Source organism: Vipera berus (genome assembly GCF_964194415.1).
Source record: "Vipera berus genome assembly, chromosome: 1".
Taxonomy (NCBI): domain Eukaryota; kingdom Metazoa; phylum Chordata; class Lepidosauria; order Squamata; family Viperidae; genus Vipera; species Vipera berus.
The window spans coordinates 184645698-184664837 of record NC_138202.1 but is presented as its reverse complement, the minus strand read 5'-3'; the positions used below and the strand labels follow the sequence as shown (position 1 = coordinate 184664837).

At 38.3% G+C, this 19140-nt stretch overlaps 1 protein-coding gene across 1 annotated transcript in view; it reads left to right on the top strand.

Moving 5' to 3' along the window:
• The window catches only part of LOC308676107 (ventricular zone-expressed PH domain-containing protein homolog 1-like), a gene marked incomplete at its 3' end in the record, with an annotated part of 221469 nt that extends 202602 nt beyond the window's left edge, over positions 1 to 18867 (top strand). The window contains exon 2 of the mRNA XM_081341835.1: positions 17950 to 18867. Coding sequence (XP_081197961.1) covers positions 18172 to 18867 — 696 coding nt within the window. The 5' untranslated portion in view covers positions 17950 to 18171. The remainder of the gene's footprint in view (positions 1 to 17949) is intronic.
• Positions 18868 to 19140: the final 273 nt, after the last annotated feature.

Genomic DNA, 19140 nt, shown 5'->3' with positions numbered 1-19140 from the left:
TTTAAATCATCATTTGTATTGTTGTGGCTATTGTTTGATGTTGAAAAAAACCATCCAATTGCTGTTTTCTCAAGAGGACTAGCTGATCTAGCAGGTCATCTCCTTATTTTTCCGACTCGGCGTAATTGTCCCAAAGTATTTATCTTCTTTTTTGTCTGCTTTTCTTTTTTATCTTTGGATTCCTTCTGGTTTATAAGAAGAGTCTTTTCTTTGTTCTCTATTATCAATTTCTTTTCTGTGTTTTCTCTTTTTTTTATTAAAGAGTTTTACAAAAAAATTTTTTTTTACAAAACATCCCCAACCCCCCCTCCCCCACACTTCCCAGAGCTGAATACAGGGTCATAAATATAATAATCATATTCTAACTAAAATTATCCATTATAAAATTAACCAAATTCATAATGTGCTTTAACTCTCCTTTAACATTAATACATTCAAATTATTAAAAACATAATAATAATAACTTAAACAAAAATATAATCAATACTAATACTAAAGTTAATAAAAATCTAAAATCTACTCATAAGCTAAATGGAACTTTTTAGTCCCATATTTATTCTGAATATAATCTATCCATCTCCTCCAAACTGAAATATATCTTTCTTGCGAGTGATCCTTCAAATAAGCAGTAATCTTAGACATTTCTACAAGATTCGATACCTTAAGTACCCATTCTTCTATAGAAGGCAAACTATCCTTCTTCCAATATTGTCCCACCAGTAACCGTGCTGCTGTTATCAAGTTCAACATCAAATTAATTTCTTTAGTATCACAATCTACAACAATACCCAATAAAAACAATTGTGGAGAAAACTTTATCTTTCTCTTAAAAATCTTTTGAATGTTCCACCAAATTTTAATCCAAAAAGCTTTTATATTTCTGCAAGTCCACCACATATGAAAGTAAGTAGCATCTAAACTACCGCATCTCCAGCATTTAGACTGTAGGTTAGGATACATGTTAGACAACTTTTTGGGATCCAAATGCCATCTATAAAACATTTTATAAAAATTTTCTCTTAAATTTTGAGCCTGAGTAAATTTAACATTTCTGACTCAGATTACCTCCCAAGTATCCAACGGAATTGGTTCCTGTATGTTTTGTGCCCACTTTATCATACAATCTTTAACTAATTCCGTTTCCGAGTCCAATTCAATTAAAAAATTATATATCCTCTTTATATGTGCACGATTTAAATCTCTAATTTGTTTTACTAAGTTTTCATCTATAATTGTAATGCCAACCTTCTGATCCAGCTTCCACCTAGCTTTCAGTTGGGTGTATTGGAACCAAGAGTAACTTATGTTTTCTTGTTTTAACTCATCTAATGATTTAAGTTGCCAATTATTCCCTTCCAATCTAAGTAATTCCTTATAGGAAAACATATCCAAACTCACTCCCATAGATACACCTTCTATCGCGTGTCCGGGAATTCCCAAAATCGGTATTTTATAATTTAACTTATAATAATACTTTTTCCAGACACGCAGCAAAGCACTTCTAAGAATATGATATTTAAAAGCCCTGTCTACCTTTTTATCATAAAGCAAATATGCATGCCATCCATATACCAAATCCCAACCCTCAAGGTAGAGTATTCTTTTATTAGTTAAATTAAGCCAATCGCTAACCCATGTCATGACCACCGCATCATAATACAATTTCAAGTTAGGCACCTTGAGTCCCCCTCTTTCCCTAGCATCTTGCAGAATCTTAAATTTAACTCTTGGTTTCTTCCCCACCCAGATAAATTTATTAATTCCCTTCTGCCATTCATCAAGGTTGGCATCCTTTTTCAATGTAGGTATCATTTGAAACAAAAAAAGAAACTTCGGCAGAACATTCATTTTAACAGCTGCGATTCTTCCCGATAGAGATAATTGTAATTTTTCCCCAATTATTTAAATCCTTTTGTATCTTCAACCATAGTGTTTCATAGTTATTCTTATATAATTTTGCATTTGAAGCTGCAATATACACTCCTAAATACTTAACCTTTTTTACTATTTCAAAACCTGTTAATTTAATTAACATTTCCTTTTCACTCATAGACATATTCTTAGACAATATCTTAGTCTTATTACTATTTACCTTAAACCCTGAAACCTTGCCATACTGAGTTATAATTTCTGACTTCCGGTAGCGCTGCTGCGCCGAATGGCAGCGTTTCAGAAGCCGCCTGGCCTTGGGAAGCGTTAAGCGCTAGGAGACAGCGAAAATCAGCTGTTCCGTGGCGCCAAAGTCTCTCCCTCAGGAGAAGAGGGAGAGACGAGCCTGTCTGGGTAGAGGTAGAGCTCCCCTGTCAATTCCTCACTTAGTTTGTGGGTTGATAGGGTGAGTTCCCTCGGAGCCCAGGCTCTCTCCGCTCCCAGGACGCTTTCACTTCCATAAGGGAGTGGAACCAGATGCGACAACTACATCTGCTGCTTAGATGGGACTGTGAATATTTTTTCTCTGAGAAGCAGGCAGAGCGAAACAGGAGGATTTGAATTTTCAAGTTGGATTTTAACTTTAACTCAGATTTATTATCTTCTTCAAGTTTTAAGCTGATTGAAACGGAGCAAAAATGGCGCTGGAATGTTGCTTTCTTGCATGAACTGACAGTTTTGGAAAGTTGCTACATTTTGTAATATAGCTTGAGATACAATTTGCAACTGATTTTAACCAGTACTGGATTTTGTGTATTTGAGACTTTGCCCCTTTTTTTTTAATTATTGAAGGATAAGGAATTTGGGAGAAAAATTTTTATTCTTTCTCTCTCTTCCTTTTTTTTTCTTTCTGAACTTTGATTCTGCTAGAAGAAAGAGGAAATCGAAACTTAAGAGATGGCTGCAAGGCGTGGGGGAGGTCCTCCAATCTCTAAAAGTGCCATTTCTTCACCTTTATCACAAGCTGCAGGGCAAGCTACAATGAAACCTACAGTACAACCACCATCCCCACCACCACCTGGATTTACATTGGCAGACATACAGCAAGTTGTGATGCAGTCAACACAAGTATTGACACAAGTATTACAGCAAGAAATAAAGGAAACAAAGGAAGAATTTGTTAATCAAAACAAACAGATGAGGGAGGATATAGTGCTAGCACTTCAGGGTTTGGCTGCACACATTGAACGTCTGGATGTTCGTGTGGATTCAGTTATGGAATATGTTGAGAATTTGGAAAATAAAATTATCAGTGCTGAACAGAAATTGGACAAGGCAGAGATTAAAATTGACAGAACAGAAGATGAAATTATTTTTCCCCAATATAGAGACATGGAGTTTGCATTGCGTATAAGGGGTTTGAGAGAGAACCCTAAAGAAGATTTGGAATGGGAAGTGGCACAGGCAGTGGCTCCTGTCTTGAAATGTGAACCTGAAGAATTAGTTAAAGAGATGGATAAAACATTTAGGGTTAATTCCTGGATTGCTAAACAGAAAAATTTACCTAGAGATGTAGTGATTTACTTCTCCAGGAGATCAACTAGAAATGCAATCATCCAAGCTTTTTACCGGGAAAGATTCCAAATTGCAGGCCAAGATATTATAATTTTAAAGGAGATACCTCCAAAAATTCTTAGAAAAAGGAAAGACTTCACCTTTTTGTCTGATGAGCTTAAGAAGCGACAAATTCAGTTTAGATGGGAAATACCCATTGGAATTGTGGTAAATTATGCAGGTACGAGGTATAGGTTGAACACAATTTCAAAAGCAAAAGATTTTTATACTAAGGTCCTTAAAGCAGGTTCACCACCGACTCCTCGAGTTAAAAGAACAGAAGAACAGTTGAGTGAAGGGGCAATGTCACTGCCTCTTAAGGAGATGCAACAGGCTGAGACTATGGAGCAGAGTTTGGTGTTAAAGGAGGACCTGAGAGAACAGAGGATGACTAGGGCTGCATACAAGCGTAAGGAAAAAGAGCAAAAACAGAAGCTTGTATCTGGTTTAACTACGCAAGATGCGGCTGTTTCAGAGCCTGTGGGAGGAGCACGCCCGAAGAGAGCAACAGGTGATCTTCAGGTCATGTTCCAAAGGCTCCTGGTCACCAGAGATGGTGAAGTTCCTGACATGGAATTTTAATGGTTTAAACTCACCACAGAAAAGAAAGAAAGTATTTTACTATTTGAAACAACATAAAAATGATATTGTCTGCTTACAAGAGACTCATATTGCATTAAAGGACCAAAGGTTTTTGGTTAATTCCGGGCTGGGAACACATTTTGCAGCCTGTGCTCCGGACAAGAAGGCTGGAGTGGTCATTTATCTAAGAAAAGATTTTTCGGCTAGATTAATTGAATCGGATAAACAAGGGAGATATGTTAGTATTGAACTGATGTTACAAGGAAAGAAAGTTCTTCTTATTGGATTATATGCTCCAAATCAACAACAGTAAAAGTTTTTTAAATTTTTACATCAAAGACTAATCGAATTGGATTATAAATCTGTTATTATGATGGGGGACTGGAATGGAGTTTTGGACTCATTTGAAGGTAGGAAGGGATCTTCTAAAAACCCTTCTAATTATTCAAAATTGCCCAAAGCCTTTTTTGATTTGAAGGAGGATTTGGAGCTAAGAGATGTATGGCGGGAAAGGAATATGAAGGACAGAGATTTTACTTTTTTTTGGATAGACATAAATCTTTCTCTAGGATTGATTTTATTTTAATTACTACTGATCTTCTCTCTAGGGTTAAGAATGTTAAGATTTTTCCTAGGACATTGTCGGATAATAGCCCTGTTTGGTTGGAGTTCTTTGCTGAAGATGATAATAGAAGATCCTGGAGATTGAATGAAAACCTATTCACAAATGAGGTGTTTTTGCAGAAAGGTAGAGAACATCTGAAAGAATTTTTTGTTATAAATATGCATAAAGGTACATCGATGGGAATGGTTTGGGATGCTAGTAAAGCGTACATGAGAGGGGTCTTGATTTATATGAATAATGCTTATAGGCATAAGCAAATGCAAAAACGTAAAGATCTTGAGGAAGAGATTAAATCTAAGGAGAAAGATTTTATTTTGAATCCATTGGATAATAATTTAAGGACCTCGATACATTTATTGAAAGAACAATTTAGTATGTTAATGGCTGACCAAGTAGCAACTAATTTGCGTTATGCTAAGCATAATGCCTTTTGTAACGCTAATAAGCCTGGTAGGTGGTTGGCTTATCAATTAAGGAAGAAACAGAAATTACGTACTATAGATAAAATAGAATATAAAGGAAAAGAAGTCTATCAACAAAAATTGATTAAGAGGAGTTTCTTAGATTTTTACTCGAAACTATATTCTAGAGAAAACATACAAGCTTTAGATATAGATAAATATTTACAGGAAGCACATTTTCCTAGGCTTTCAAAAGAACAACAACTTGAGATGAACCGCTTAATAACATCAGAGGAAATCTCTTTAGCTATTAAACAGTTGAAAGTGGGCAACGCCCTGGGAACAGATGGATTAACAGCAATTTATTATAAAACGTTGTTGGTTGAAATGATTGAACCTTTAAAGATGTTGTTTAATGAAATTCAGACTGGAGGAGCATTTCCTCCATCTTGGAGGACAGCCTTTGTATCATTGATTCCAAAGGAGGATCAAGACCTTACTCAACCTAAAAATTATAGACCTATATCGCTTTTGAATATAGATTATAAGATCTTTGCTAAAGTATTGGCTAATAGATTAATGCAAGTTTTAAAGCAAATGATTCATAGTGATCAATCGGGATTTATATCTGGAAGGTATATGAAATATAATGTAAGACAAATTGTAAATTTGCTTGAATATTTGGATAAGAACAACCAAGTCCCTGCAGCATTGATATTTTTGGATGCAGAAAAAGCTTTTGATCAATTGAATTGGCAATTTTTATTTAGAGTTGTTGAGGAAATGAATTTTGGAGAAGGATTTTTACATTCTATTAAAGCTATATATCAACAACAAACTGCACAAATTATAATTAATGGGGGGTTAACAGAGATGTTTAAAATTGAAAAAGGTACAAGACAGGGATGCCCCCTATCACCATTGTTGTTTGTATTAACGTTAGAGATTTTATTAATTAAAATTCGAGAGTCTTCTATGATAAAGGGAATTAAAATAAAACAGAATGATTACAGATTGAGAGCTTTTGCTGATGACTTGGTTGTGACATTATCTCAACCGATACAATCGGTTATAGATTTTCTGTGTTTTCCATTATCTGTATTTGCTGAATATCTAAGTCTTCTGTCATAATATTTGATTGTTCTATTTTCTCTGTAGAATCCTGTATAGATGATTCATTAGTTAAAGTCATGATTTGAGTTTGCATATCCAGGCTGGTTTCTTGTTTTTCCCCCCTTCGCTTCTTAATTCATCACCAATTATAAGGAGAGTATGGATAATCTCTTTTAACATGCGAAGAGTTTGTTCCTGTTCTTCCTCTGTGGGAGAAATCCATTCCTGTCCTTCTTCCATTATAGTATATTAAAATGAAAGCTTACAGTCAGAGAGTCCACTAAGTAAGGAGCTGAGCTGAGTTTCTTGCAGCTGGTGTCTCAAGGTTATTTATTATCTTATCTGTTTTCAAAGCTGTCAACAAGTCTCTCTTAAAGAGTAGCAGGTTACAATCTCAATTGTAGCCACCAGATGTAACCCCAGAGTTATTTGGATCTTTTCAGTTTTTTTCTTCTATTTTAAAAGAAAAAACAAACCCAGATCTTCATCAAAAATAGTGAGTAAAAATCAGAGAAAAATAAAAAGTAGAGAGTTCCAAATCTTATAATCCACTAATTTTAAGAAGTAAAGTTCCAATTAGGATTCCAGTAATTTTCCAACATTTTAAACTCCCCTGGGTAATTAATTGCTGCTGTTTCTGGAGTGAGGGTTAAAATCCCCCTTCCCTCAGCACAGGCGGGGAAAGTACTTTAGCAGCTTATGCAAGTAATTAAGTAATTAGGGTGTAAGGGAGGTAGATCTTACCCAGTCTCTTCTGTGTTGCTTTAAACTTGCCAGATGGTAGATGTGACTTCGGTTGTTAGCAGCCTAGGGATGAGCCATATTTCTATGGCTGGTCCTTTCATCCTCTGGTTTGGAGGGAATCACCGGCTCTAATGGGATAGTTGCTGCTCTCCCGCGATCCAGCAAAAGCCCCTCCTTGCTGGTTGCCTCTTCAGGGTGACTTTTGGCCCTTTTCAGAGCCTCCCAGTGATCCAAAACTGAATGGGGGAGAGACAGCAAGTCTCCCAACTGTCCATGGCAGCCACACAGCAAACTGGAAGCCCGCATTCAAGAAGTTAAAGTGCCTCTTCAGACGAACCATTTATGATATAGGCAGATACCAGTGATGTAGCTTTGAGAGTGGTCCTACTCCAGAAAAATGCCAAGGGAGAATGCCTACACATCCTGTAAACTTTCAAAGACTGAGAAGCACTGGGCCATCTGGGAGAAAGAAGCTTACATGGTCTCATGGGTTCTCCTAACCTGGAGGCAGTTCTTGGAGAGCAGCAAAATCCCCTTCAAAGTGTGGACAGACCACAAGAACCTAGAAGCATTAAAGATCCCATAGAAGCTATCTCCTAAGCATGTCCAGTGGGCTCAATATTTCAACTGTTTCAACTTCACCCTCCAATACCTACTGTGGGGGGGGGAAAGATTTTTTTGGTAGACACTCTCTCCCACATGCCACAATACAACAGTGCCCAAGAGGAAGTAGTAAATACCATTATCCCATTCAGTCAGTTTGTGGCACCCATGGTTACAAGACAGCAGAGAGCAACCTGGTACAACCCCTGAGGGAGGCCCTGGAGGTTGCTGACTGGTTCCAACATCACAGAGACGAGCTGGCATCAGTAGAGAGTCTGGCATAGAAAGGGGGCAAAATCTACATCTCAGCTAGCCAAAGGACTCTAATTTTATAGTGGAGCCATGATGCAAGAGCAGCGGGCATTTTGGGTTTGTAAAGACTCCATCTGGTGAAAAGGCAATTTTGGTGGCCAAAAGTGAAGAAGGACTTAGAGGCATGTGGCCAGCTGCCCTGTGTGTGCTTTGATGAAACGATTGCTTGGGAAGCCCCTGGAATTGCTACAGCCATTAGCCAATCCCACAAGCCCATGGGAGGAAATCTCTATGGACTTTATAGTAGAATTGCCAGAAAGCACAGGGAATACCATAATTTGTTCTCCAAGCAAATCCACTTTGTGGCGTGTTCCAAGATTCCTTCAGCCTGGACTTTGTCTAAGTTATTCATGCAGCACATCTACCAGCTGCATGGGGTCCCGAAGTGCATTCTCTCAGACTGGGGAAATCCAGTTCTGGTGGGAGTTTTATGGCTAATAGGCTCCTCCCAGGGGCTTAGTTCCACCCATCATCCTCAAATGAATGGATCCTGTGAATATATGAACTCAATTCTAGAGCAAAACCTGAGATGTTATGTAAACTACCAGCAGACCAATTGGGCTGAGCTTCTGCCCTTTGCAGAAGTGGCATATAATAATTTTGTTGATAGAAGCACCAGGTTTACCCCATTCAAAGTGGCCACTGGGGTGGAATTCTTGCCAATGCCAGATCTTCCTCAAGAGAAGCCATCATCAGCCTTGCTAATTGAGTGGATGGACACACTAAAGGCCACATGGGTGACAGTGCATCAGCCTGCCTCTTCTGGGGAGACCCAGAAGAGGCAGGCTGACAAGAAAAGGGCACTCCAGAGAGCGTACAGGGTAGGGGACATGGCATACTTATCTACCAAGTTCTTGAACCTCAGCTATGTTAAAAACTGGTCCTCAGATATATAGAATCTTTCCCAATTACCCAGATTATACATCTGATGATAGTGCAGCCAGAATTGCCAAAAAGCCTCAGACGCATCCATCCCATGTTTCAATGCAGCCTTTCAGCAGCTCAGCATTAAGGCCGGCTACTGAGCCCCCTCCTCTTCCCATTCTAGTGAGCAGAGAGGATCATTTTTAAATTCAGGAAATTATGGACTCAAGGAAGCACAAGGGGAATTTACAATATCTAGTTGTATGGATGGGATATTCCCTAGCAGGGGCACAATGGGTATGGCAAAATATGTTAAGGCAGGTTCCATGCTAAATACTCGAACTGACCCAGATAAAGTGTGAGTTAGGGGCTTATATGTTATGTAAATTTGTGTATGTTTTCTTTCCTAAGCCTATCTTTCTTCTGGAAGGTCGGCATGAAGGTTGACTCTCAAGATGCTTCTTTCTGCTCTCAACTTGGCAAAGAAGCTAAGGGAGGGGGGATGGGTATGATTGGAATGTGTGGGGAGCTGGGAGGGAGAAAGGAAATTTACATGAGCCGTTTGCAGTCCGAGACTATCTTGCAACCCAAGGTCAGATGCTGAAGACTTTTGAAATGTGCAGACTGTTTTCCCAAAATAAAGTGCTTAACCGGGATTGGTGAACAGTGGACACTGGGTGGCCCGGGGAAGGAAAAAAGGGGTTATATTATGCTACGCTTTGCACCAAAATCTTAGAACTAGCTTTGCTTCTTCTATACCATATGTATCTGTCAGTAAAGTTATTGCTCTTGGTAAAATAAAAAATGTCCCAGGAGTTTCTTTTGTTGTATATGCCAACAGGATGGTTGACATAAGTTTTGTAGAGTTTTAGTTGGTTTATGAGGTGGTGATACTTTTGTTTGATACCTAGACAGAGAGGATTTTGTAGCTGAAGGGTTTCATAAGTCCATATGACCAGAAGATGCTTGGTATGAAACCACTGCCATGGCTTTACTATAGCAGAGTTCTGTTCATGGCCAACAGTGACAAATATAAGCTATTTTCAGAGATCCATTTGAGGATAGGGTGCATTTGGTATATGATCACTATTAGCATATATAGCAAAGGAGCTCTTCTCCCCCACCCCCATGGCTGCTACCTTCACTGCTCAGCAGAAAAGTGAGTTGGGAAGCTCTTACGGCTCCTTCTGATAGCTTTACTTCAGCTGTCTGCTCTTGGTTTGGAGATGTTAGGCAGGAACTGGTGGAGAGAAAGGTTCATAGAGTGGGTGGGATGGAATTCAGAATGTATGAGAATTACACATTTTTGTGTAAATTTATTAGATTTAGATTTATATACTGCCCTTTCCCGAAGGACTCAGGGCAGTTTACAGGGCATTTTAAAATCACATCAATATAAAATACAAAGTTAAAAGAGAATTAAAAGATTAAATTATCCCTGAAAATAAAACCCCAGTTAAAATTCTCAGCCTGGGTCAGAAAGCTCAAAGAGCCAAGTCTTCAGGTCCTGGAGGAATGAGTGTAGGTCAGGGGCAGTCTCCCTTTCCTGTAGTCTGCCTGTCTAATGACTTGCCAATAAAGGACTAAAGTATTTAGATCCAAGGCATTTACCCCTCCAGAGAGGGGTAATGCATTTACCCCTTCTAGTCAATATTCCTAAAATTGTGAGCTTTAACCAAAATAGCATTTGGGTCACCTATGTGGTGGGAATAGGCCTACAGATTCTCATGGCATGAATGGGAACAGGAAGTAGAAGCCTGCCAGTTTCTGGTGAAGGATTAGTAATATTTTCTGGCTTGTATCAACACCCCAAATATAAACAGAGAAACCGCAAAGATGTTCTAATTGCTTGCACTTGCTTATGCAAAGCAGCCTTGATTGCAACATATTATTTTAAAAAAATCTGCTGCCAAAACAAGCAGATTTCTAAGAACATTCTAGAAAAGAATCATTCCAGATAAGTACAGTGATTGAGCAAAAACTTGGAGGTTGTTTAATAGTTATGTAGCAAGAGCTTAACATGCCACATAGGCAGAAAATTGGTCAGCTGAGTCATATAAATAAGGGACCTGGAATCTAGCTTACTTTCTCCTGAGGCAGAGATGACACATTAACAAGCCCACAAAATCTAATTTCCATGGTTGTTTCAATCTTACAGTGAGCTGAAAGGCTTGGAGCACCTCTGTTTTCCATGTGTTTTCTTTCTTACAAATTTGAAATTTAGCCTTGGAGTTTTTCAGTACTTGTAATTATTGTATTTTTAGAGAGTAGATTTACTTACTAAAGTCAGTGGGAGGTTTAGCCCACTTGTTGAACCCATCCTCACTTCCAGAGTTGAGCAAGCTATTTCATTCTCAAGTTATGGCTTGGATTTAGGAATATAAAGAAAAGCTACAGCAAAGAAGGTAAAGAACCATTCCCCATAGCCACAGAAAACGGGCAGGAAATAAAATATACTGCCAAAACCGAACAAACAATACTGTAAGACACAACTATAAGCAACATATGACTTGAATTTCAAAAGAGTAGATTTTAATAAAGCCAGAGCAATAATAAGTAGCATCACTTGACAGAAGAATCTAATGAGCAAAGTTGTTTAAGATGATTGGGAGTTCCTGAAGAAGATGTTAAAAGTACAGTTGCAAATAGTTTCCGGGAAGAAAAAGCCAAATTGCCTGCTTAAAAAAGCTCCATGAAGATGTGAAAACAAACAAAAAGGACACAAAAACAGAAAATGGTAATAGGACCAGTTCATAAAGTAAGAATATAGGTAATCAGCCTGGAACTGTAGAACTGGAATCAGAATGAATTGAAGTTGGCAAAGAGCTAATTTGGCTATACTGATCATAAAAGGTAAATAAAAGTAGAAAACAGAATTGGTATTGCAGTTATTCAATGAAGACTGCAAAATACAAACAGAAAATTTGTTTTATTCAAAACATTTGTGTAGGTGCCCATCTTGTAAACAACTATTTTATTGAACTAGTTGGCTCTGATATGATAGCCAGTTTGGTCTAGTGCTAGAAAGTGGTACACTGTGAGTTCAAATCCCACCTTAGACATGAGACCCAGCTGACTGACCTTGGGCCAGTCACTCTGTCTCAGCCCACCCCCACCCCCCATACACACACATGCAGGGTGGTGGTTGTGGGGAAAATAGGAAGAGAAAGGTGTGTTGGATATATTCACTGCATTGAGTTATTTCTAAAAATAACAGGATACAAATAAAATAAATAATAAATAAATATTAGTTTGGGCAGGCTTAATCTTCTTTGCAAAGAGAATGTATATATCACTAATACATCCTATACAGCATACAAACAGATTATTTGCAGGACCATCTGCTACCAAATATATTTTTCTCTCCTCAATGCTCCAACATGGTCCTGTTACTGAAACAATGTCATCTGACAACTCTTTGGAAGTGTACCTTCTTGGTGTTTTGGGAATTATCTGCCTCTCAGTATCCAATTGGCTCCAACCCTGCAGGCCTTTAGAAAGGCAGTCAAGATTGCCTCTTTCCCCAGGGCTTTGAGTCAGGATGAGTGGAATAATTATAGTATATGTTAGTCTGGTTGCAATTTTAGTCTAGGTGGTGATTAAGTCACCACAATATAAAAAAGATGTTGAGATTCTAGAAACAGTGCAGAGAAGAGCAACAAAGATAATTAGGGGGCTGGAAGCTAAAATATATGAAGAATGGTTGCAGGAATTGAGTATGTCTAGTCTAGTGAAAAGAAGGATTGGGGTGACATGATAGCAGTGTTCCAATATTTGACGGGCTGCCACAAAGAAGAGGGGGGGTCAACGTATTTTCCAAAGCACTAGAAGGCAAGACAAAAAGCAATGTATGGAAATTAATCAAGGAGAGGTGCAACCTAGAACTAAGGAGAAATTTCCTAACAGTGAGAACAATTAATTAATGGAATGGCTAAGAAGAGATTGGTCAGCCATTTGTCTGAAAGTGTTGTTTTCCTTTGCTTTACATTCATTGTTCTTTCCTTTGTATACCACCCACACTATTTAAGTTGGGTAATCAACTATATAAAGCCACTGGAGTAACCAGAAGAGATAAAATCAGAAATGGCATAGAATCAATTCTAAACTACATACAAAAACAGCAAATTAAGTGGTTTGCTCACCTGGAGAGGATGTCTTGAGATTACATACTGTACAAGGCATATATAAAAAGAGGAGAAGGTCAAAGGAGATAACATCAAAGTACAACAACATAAATTAACAATGTTTGAGGCCATCAGAAAAGCAAGAACCTGAACTTTGTATCTGTCTCAACAGAGAGGGAAAAAGAGGAAGTAAAGAAGAAGTCAGATATATATTATGAATAAATAAACATCTTGTTTGGTTGCAACGGCTTGACAAAAAGCCAGTTAGTTAGCAGCAAACTAAACAAAGATACTCCATTAATATTCAGTAGGACTCTCGTTCTCTCTGTCAAGGATGTACGGGTAGTCCTCGGCTTACAACTGGTGGCTTAGCAACCATTTGAAATTACAATAGACCTTCCCAGAGCTACTTATGACACAGTTTTGAAGTTCCAATGGCTGTTTTCTCCCTCCCACCAGTCATTTAATCACACTTTGACCTTTGGCAACTAGCCTGTTTTATGGCTGTTCACAGTATCCTGTGTTCACATGACTGGATTTTCAGCATTTCTTGCTGGAAACTGGTATTTACTTCTGGTTTCTGATAAACAACATCTGTTAGGTAAAATAAACTTGTTGAATGACTGTGACATTTGTTTAACAATTGCTGCAAAAAAGCTTGTAAAATTGGGTGTGGTCACAGTGACCTGCTTAATGACCATCATAACTTATGACTGTAATTCTGGGCTCAGTTATGGTCATACATTGAGGGCTCCCTGCATGGCTCCATTCTTTTTTGTATGCATAAACATAACACGTGTATATTTGAATGAATGTACATTTCAGAATTTTGCACTCTAGTCAACTATAAAGATAAAGGTAAAGGTTCCCCCACACATGCATGCTAGTTGTTTCTGACTCTAGGGTTCAGTGCTCATCTCCGTTTCAAAGCCGAAGAGCCAGCGCTTGTCCGAGGACATCTCCATTGTCATGTGACCGGCATGACTAGATGCCAAAGGCGCACAGAACGCTGTTACCTTCCCACCGTAGTGGTCCCTATTTTTCTACTTGCATTTGTATGTGCTTTCGAACTGCTAGGTTGGCAGAACCTGGGATGAGTAACAGGCGCTCACTCTGTTATGCGGCACTCGGGATTCGACCTGCCAAACTGCCGACCTTCTGATCAACAAGCTCAGCGTCCTAACCCACTGAGCCACCACGTCCCTTCTAGTCAACTATATAATCTCATAATTTACTTTTCCAGACATCTGAGTTCCAAACATACATGAGCTTCAAACGTACACATACACACAGCACATATATGAACTATTAAAACTCTCGTGTCTGTAACTTTTAACCAGGCAAAACAGTAACAGTGCACAATAAGGCAATTTCTGACATATGGCTGTTCAGTCTCTTCTTAAAAGCCTCCAGTGATGGAGCATTCACAACTTCTGAAGGCAAATCATTGTTATTGGTTATTGGTTGTTTTCCCACTGTTAGAAAATTTCTCCTTATTTCTAGGTTGCTTCACTCCTTGTTTAGTTTCCATCTGTTGTTTCTTGTCTTGCCTTCCGGTGCTTTGGAAAATAGGTTGACACCCTCTTCTTTGTTTTTGGTAGATTGGGCTATTTTTTCCTTTTGTGTGAAGACAAATGCAAAGAAAGAACTAAGCAGCTCTGCTTTCTCCCTGCTTCCTGTCAATTCCTTGCCATCTTCTCCCATTAATGGACCGGTTGTTTCTTTGGTTTTTTTCTTATACTTTATATGTTGAAAGAATTTTTTTTATTGTTTTGACATTGGTTGCAAGTTTTAGTTCATTGTGAGCCTTAACTTCCTTGACTTGATCTTTGCAGATTCTGGCTATATGCTGGTGTTCTACCTTAGTTATGTGTCCCTCTTTCCATTTTTTTATACTTATCATTTTTGTCTTTCAGTTTTTCACAGAGTTCTTTGTGCAACCATGCTTGTTTCTTCTTTGATGTCTTACTTTTCTTTTTCAGTGGTATTGTGTTGGACTGGGCTTAATCATAATTTTCAGAGTTTCCCAAGTTTCTAGAATTGTTTTCCCTTTTAAGATATTCATCAATGGAATCCTTCCCAAGCTCTCTCTGAGTTTGTTGAAATCAGCTCTTTTAAAGTCTAAGACACTGATTTGATTATGTTCTGTTGCTTGTGTCTGCATTATGTTGAATTCTAATATGACATGATCTCTCTCCCCAAAAGTTCCTGCAACTTCAATCCCCTCTATCATTCATTTTCTTTTCTCTATCATTTCTTTTATAAAATAGTTATAAAAGTAATATGTAGCTACTTTTGAGATTTGGGAAGGTTTGGGACTTGGGAAGGATTCCAACAAATTGAAATTCAATGTAGAGAAAGTCAGTGTAGAGACTGCATGGCAGATTTTGGATTTGCTTTGATGTGACTGCACTAATGAATGAATTAAATAAAATGCAATGTCTTTTTGTACATGAAATGTACAGCTTTGTGAAGGCTTTCATGAAAAAGGTGCAGTTTCTTTAAAATGAAATAGAGGACAACACTCTTTTCAACTTGCCAACACTAAATGAAGACACACCATCAGCTGATCACCTCCCTAAGTACGCTTCCACGTTAGGTGCACAGCATGGGGAGTTTTCAAGGCTATTTCAAGACTTCAAAACAGTTGAGAGGGAAATGCACAAGATTTTTACTTCCTTTACCTGCAGTGTGGATAAGACACCCAACAATGTTCAGCTCAAACTCATTGACCTGCAGTCTGATGCATCCCTGACAAAGCACATTAAATCAGCATCACTGCTGGATTTTTACTTTTCTCTCAAGGAAGCGAACTTTCCACACACAAGGAGGCATGGTCAGAGAATATTAGTTCTGTTTGGATCTACCTACATACATGTGAATAAATATTCTCAGTGATGAAGTACAACAAATCCATATACTGATGATCACCTGTCAGCTGTCCTTCACATATCCACCTCAGACATCATTCAACCAGACTTCCATGTCCTTGTTCAAGCCAAGACAGACTGGATGTTTCTCACTGAATTGAAAATTGTCAAAATCACTTATTGCTTTTTTATAAAGTTAATTAATTGCTGTGTTTAACACACTGCAAAACATACACATTTTCATTGTTTTTGTGAAGGTTAAACATATGCTTAAGTATTTAAAGTATGTTTAAAATAAAATGAAAGAGTAATATAACGATTAATGTTTTTACTATTTTTACTGCTATATTTGACCTACTTCACATTTTCATAGCCTTATCCTAACATATATTTTTATTAATAATAGCTAATCAAAACTATAATTTACTGCTTTTTATAAAGTGATAAAATTAATATTAAGCAGAATTAAGTTCAGCATATTAGTTCGATCCTCCACATCAGCACCAATTTCTCACGTGGGCCCTTGGGAAAATTAATTTTGCTCACACCTGATATACATGCTTTGGATGTGGGCAGGGCTTTTTTTCTCATAGAATGCTCAGAATGGCGTTCCGGCACCTTTTTTTGCACACACACACACACAAAAGCTTTTGCACAAGCTGTGCTACTCCCTCTATTAGGAATTGCTGCTCAGCGCGCCAAAAGACCCGGTGTTGCACAGGCAAGTTGTCTGGAGGGTGCCAGGTTGGGAAGTGGCTCGCTCTCCCACCGCCCAGGGAACCAGCCGGAAAGGGGCGGCGCAGCGGAAACAGCAAAGCACATCCCCGCGGCAGCAAGTGCTGAGCAGCCGTTTCCTTCTTTCGGCCGCAGAGGAGGAAGAGAGAAAGGAGGCTGATGATTGGCAGCTCCCTCTGCTGCCCGCCAGCCGCCTTTTTGCAAGCGATCCTCCAGGAGGGAGAATAGTTTCTCGTGTGTCTGTGTCTCTCATGGCCCAAAAGGTCTCGAGATTTGAAGAAGCATTTAGAAAAGGAATACCTGGCGTGTTATGGATTTATATATCAACTAGCCTTAACTGACTGAAAGAAGTTAAGTATTAATTTTATTCTATAGGTTCTCAATCTGTCCATGAAAAAGCTCCTCTAGTGAAAACCTGCTCTTGGTTGGCCCTGAAGGAGTAGGAAAAAAATGCTTATTCATGCTCTGTGCACTGAAACAGGAGCCAATCTGTTCAATTTATCTGCAGCAAATATTGCTGGTAAATATCCTGGCAAGGCTGGTCTTCAATTGATGCTACATATGGTTTTTAAGGTAGGGTCCAGAAATATTTCATTAATATTCAACTATAGTCTTAATATTCAAGATTTTAGTAAACAGTAATTTATTATGCACTACTTCTATTTAGTTATGATAATTATAACAATGAAAATCCAGAATGTTAAAATAATTTGCTAGTGTTCAGTGTTTCCTGTCTTTCTAAAATCTTTTTATATTAGTGTATAGATTTTGAAATCTTTTTTTCTTTGACTGATTTAATCTTCAATCCTATAGTCCATGGGCAATAGAGATTTGTGGTTTTCCAGATGGTGGGAACATTTTGATCTCACAAACCTTGTTTTGGCTCCTGTGGAAAACTGATAATAGTTGCTTTTGTGCTCCTAACAACAACAACAAAAATGAACTGCAAGACAGCCTCCTAGCACTCCTGCAAACCACTTACTAAACTGTCAGATTAAGAGCTAGGCTCAATTAATTGCACTCATTGTTATATAGAAAAAATGGGGAGGGTGGGATGGGTGGGAAGATAAAAAATGTGAGGAGGGGAATACTTCTTTGCTTTTGTCTTGCTGGTTAGAACTGTGTAGAACTTTAAGAAAACTTCAGCATCAAATGACTTAGAAACAAGAGTTAGGATTAGCTATACAAGTAGTCCTTGCTTAACAACCACAATTATGACTGGCAACTTGGGTGTTAGCAAAGCACTTGCTAAGTGAAACTGCAATTGTGCTTATGATTTTGCTTTCCTTAGCTTTACAGACCTGCAAAGGTTGTAAATGGGACAATTTGCCACAAAATTATTTTTTCATCATTGTTTTAACTGAATGGTCATTAAATGAAACAGTCGCTGAATGAGAACTACCTGTATCAGTTTTTGATCTTTCATGTTCTTATAGTAAAATACATACACCAGGCTCAAGGTTCCTTCCGAGGTAGGTAAAATGAGGACCCAGATTGTTGGGGGCAATTAAGCTGACTTTGTAATAATGCCGCTTGGAGGTGTGTGTGAAAGCCCTAATAAGCAGGCATATACATAGAATGAAGGCTACTGCTAAGCTTGTAAGCCGCCCTGAGTCTTTGGAGAAGGGCGGGATATAAATGGAATTAAAATTAAAAAAAAAAATAAATAAAATAAGTGCCACCTACCTGATTTAATCTCATTGGCAGCATCAACTATGCATCATCTTCTAAGAATTGTTTTGGAACAGAAAGACCTTTCACATTTTGGGGAACTCTTTTCTCTGGACGATTGTGAAATTGAAGGATGCCTATCCGAAGCTTTTGAGCAAATCAAACTAATTAGTTCATCTCCTGACTACCAGATGAATGACAACGACCAAGCAGTTGTGGAGATTTGTATCACTCAAATTACTTCAGCCATCAGGGAGACTGAATCCATCGAGAAGCATGGAAAAGCTCTTATTTATCTCTGGGAGTCATGTTTAGAGCACAATCTGAAACCTTTTTGTAAAGATGAAGACATACCACATGCAAAGATTGATATTATGAGCTGCATTTTGCAGAATTATAATCACCCTCTGATCATAGCTTTGGCTGTCCCAGTTGCAGTGAAGTTTCTCCAGAGAGGTAACAAAGAATTTTGCAGAAATTTTTCCAGTTATCTCTCCCCTGCTGCAATTAGCAAAGCAGAGTTGCTTGCTGAACATACAGAAAGTATTGTAAAAAGCATCCTGCAAGGGAATTCCACATTACTCCATGCATTGCCTTCTTTGTATAAAAAGCAACAAGAACCTTTAAGCAGCCACCTGAGAGAATTGGTAGGACTGATGCCTCATCTGGAACCATCTGGACAGCAACATCTTCTACAGCTTTTGCTAACTGTTACAAAGAAAAAACAGCCTAAGGAATGAGCTCGGACCTGCCTGATCTATTTGCTTAATCAGCTGGCCAACATGGAACATTCTTTCCATCATATCATTTTGTTGGAGGTCAAATACATCACTGACATCTTCTCCAACATATTGGGTATCCAAAGCAGAGATATTTATCATATAAACATCTCATCCAACAGCTGATAAACAACACAAGGTCAGAATGCAGGTCCCAAAGTTTAATAGTGCATGCTGGTCATATGAAGGATATCCATGCAGACAGCAAGGGAGAAGGAGAGAATGGAGATGTTA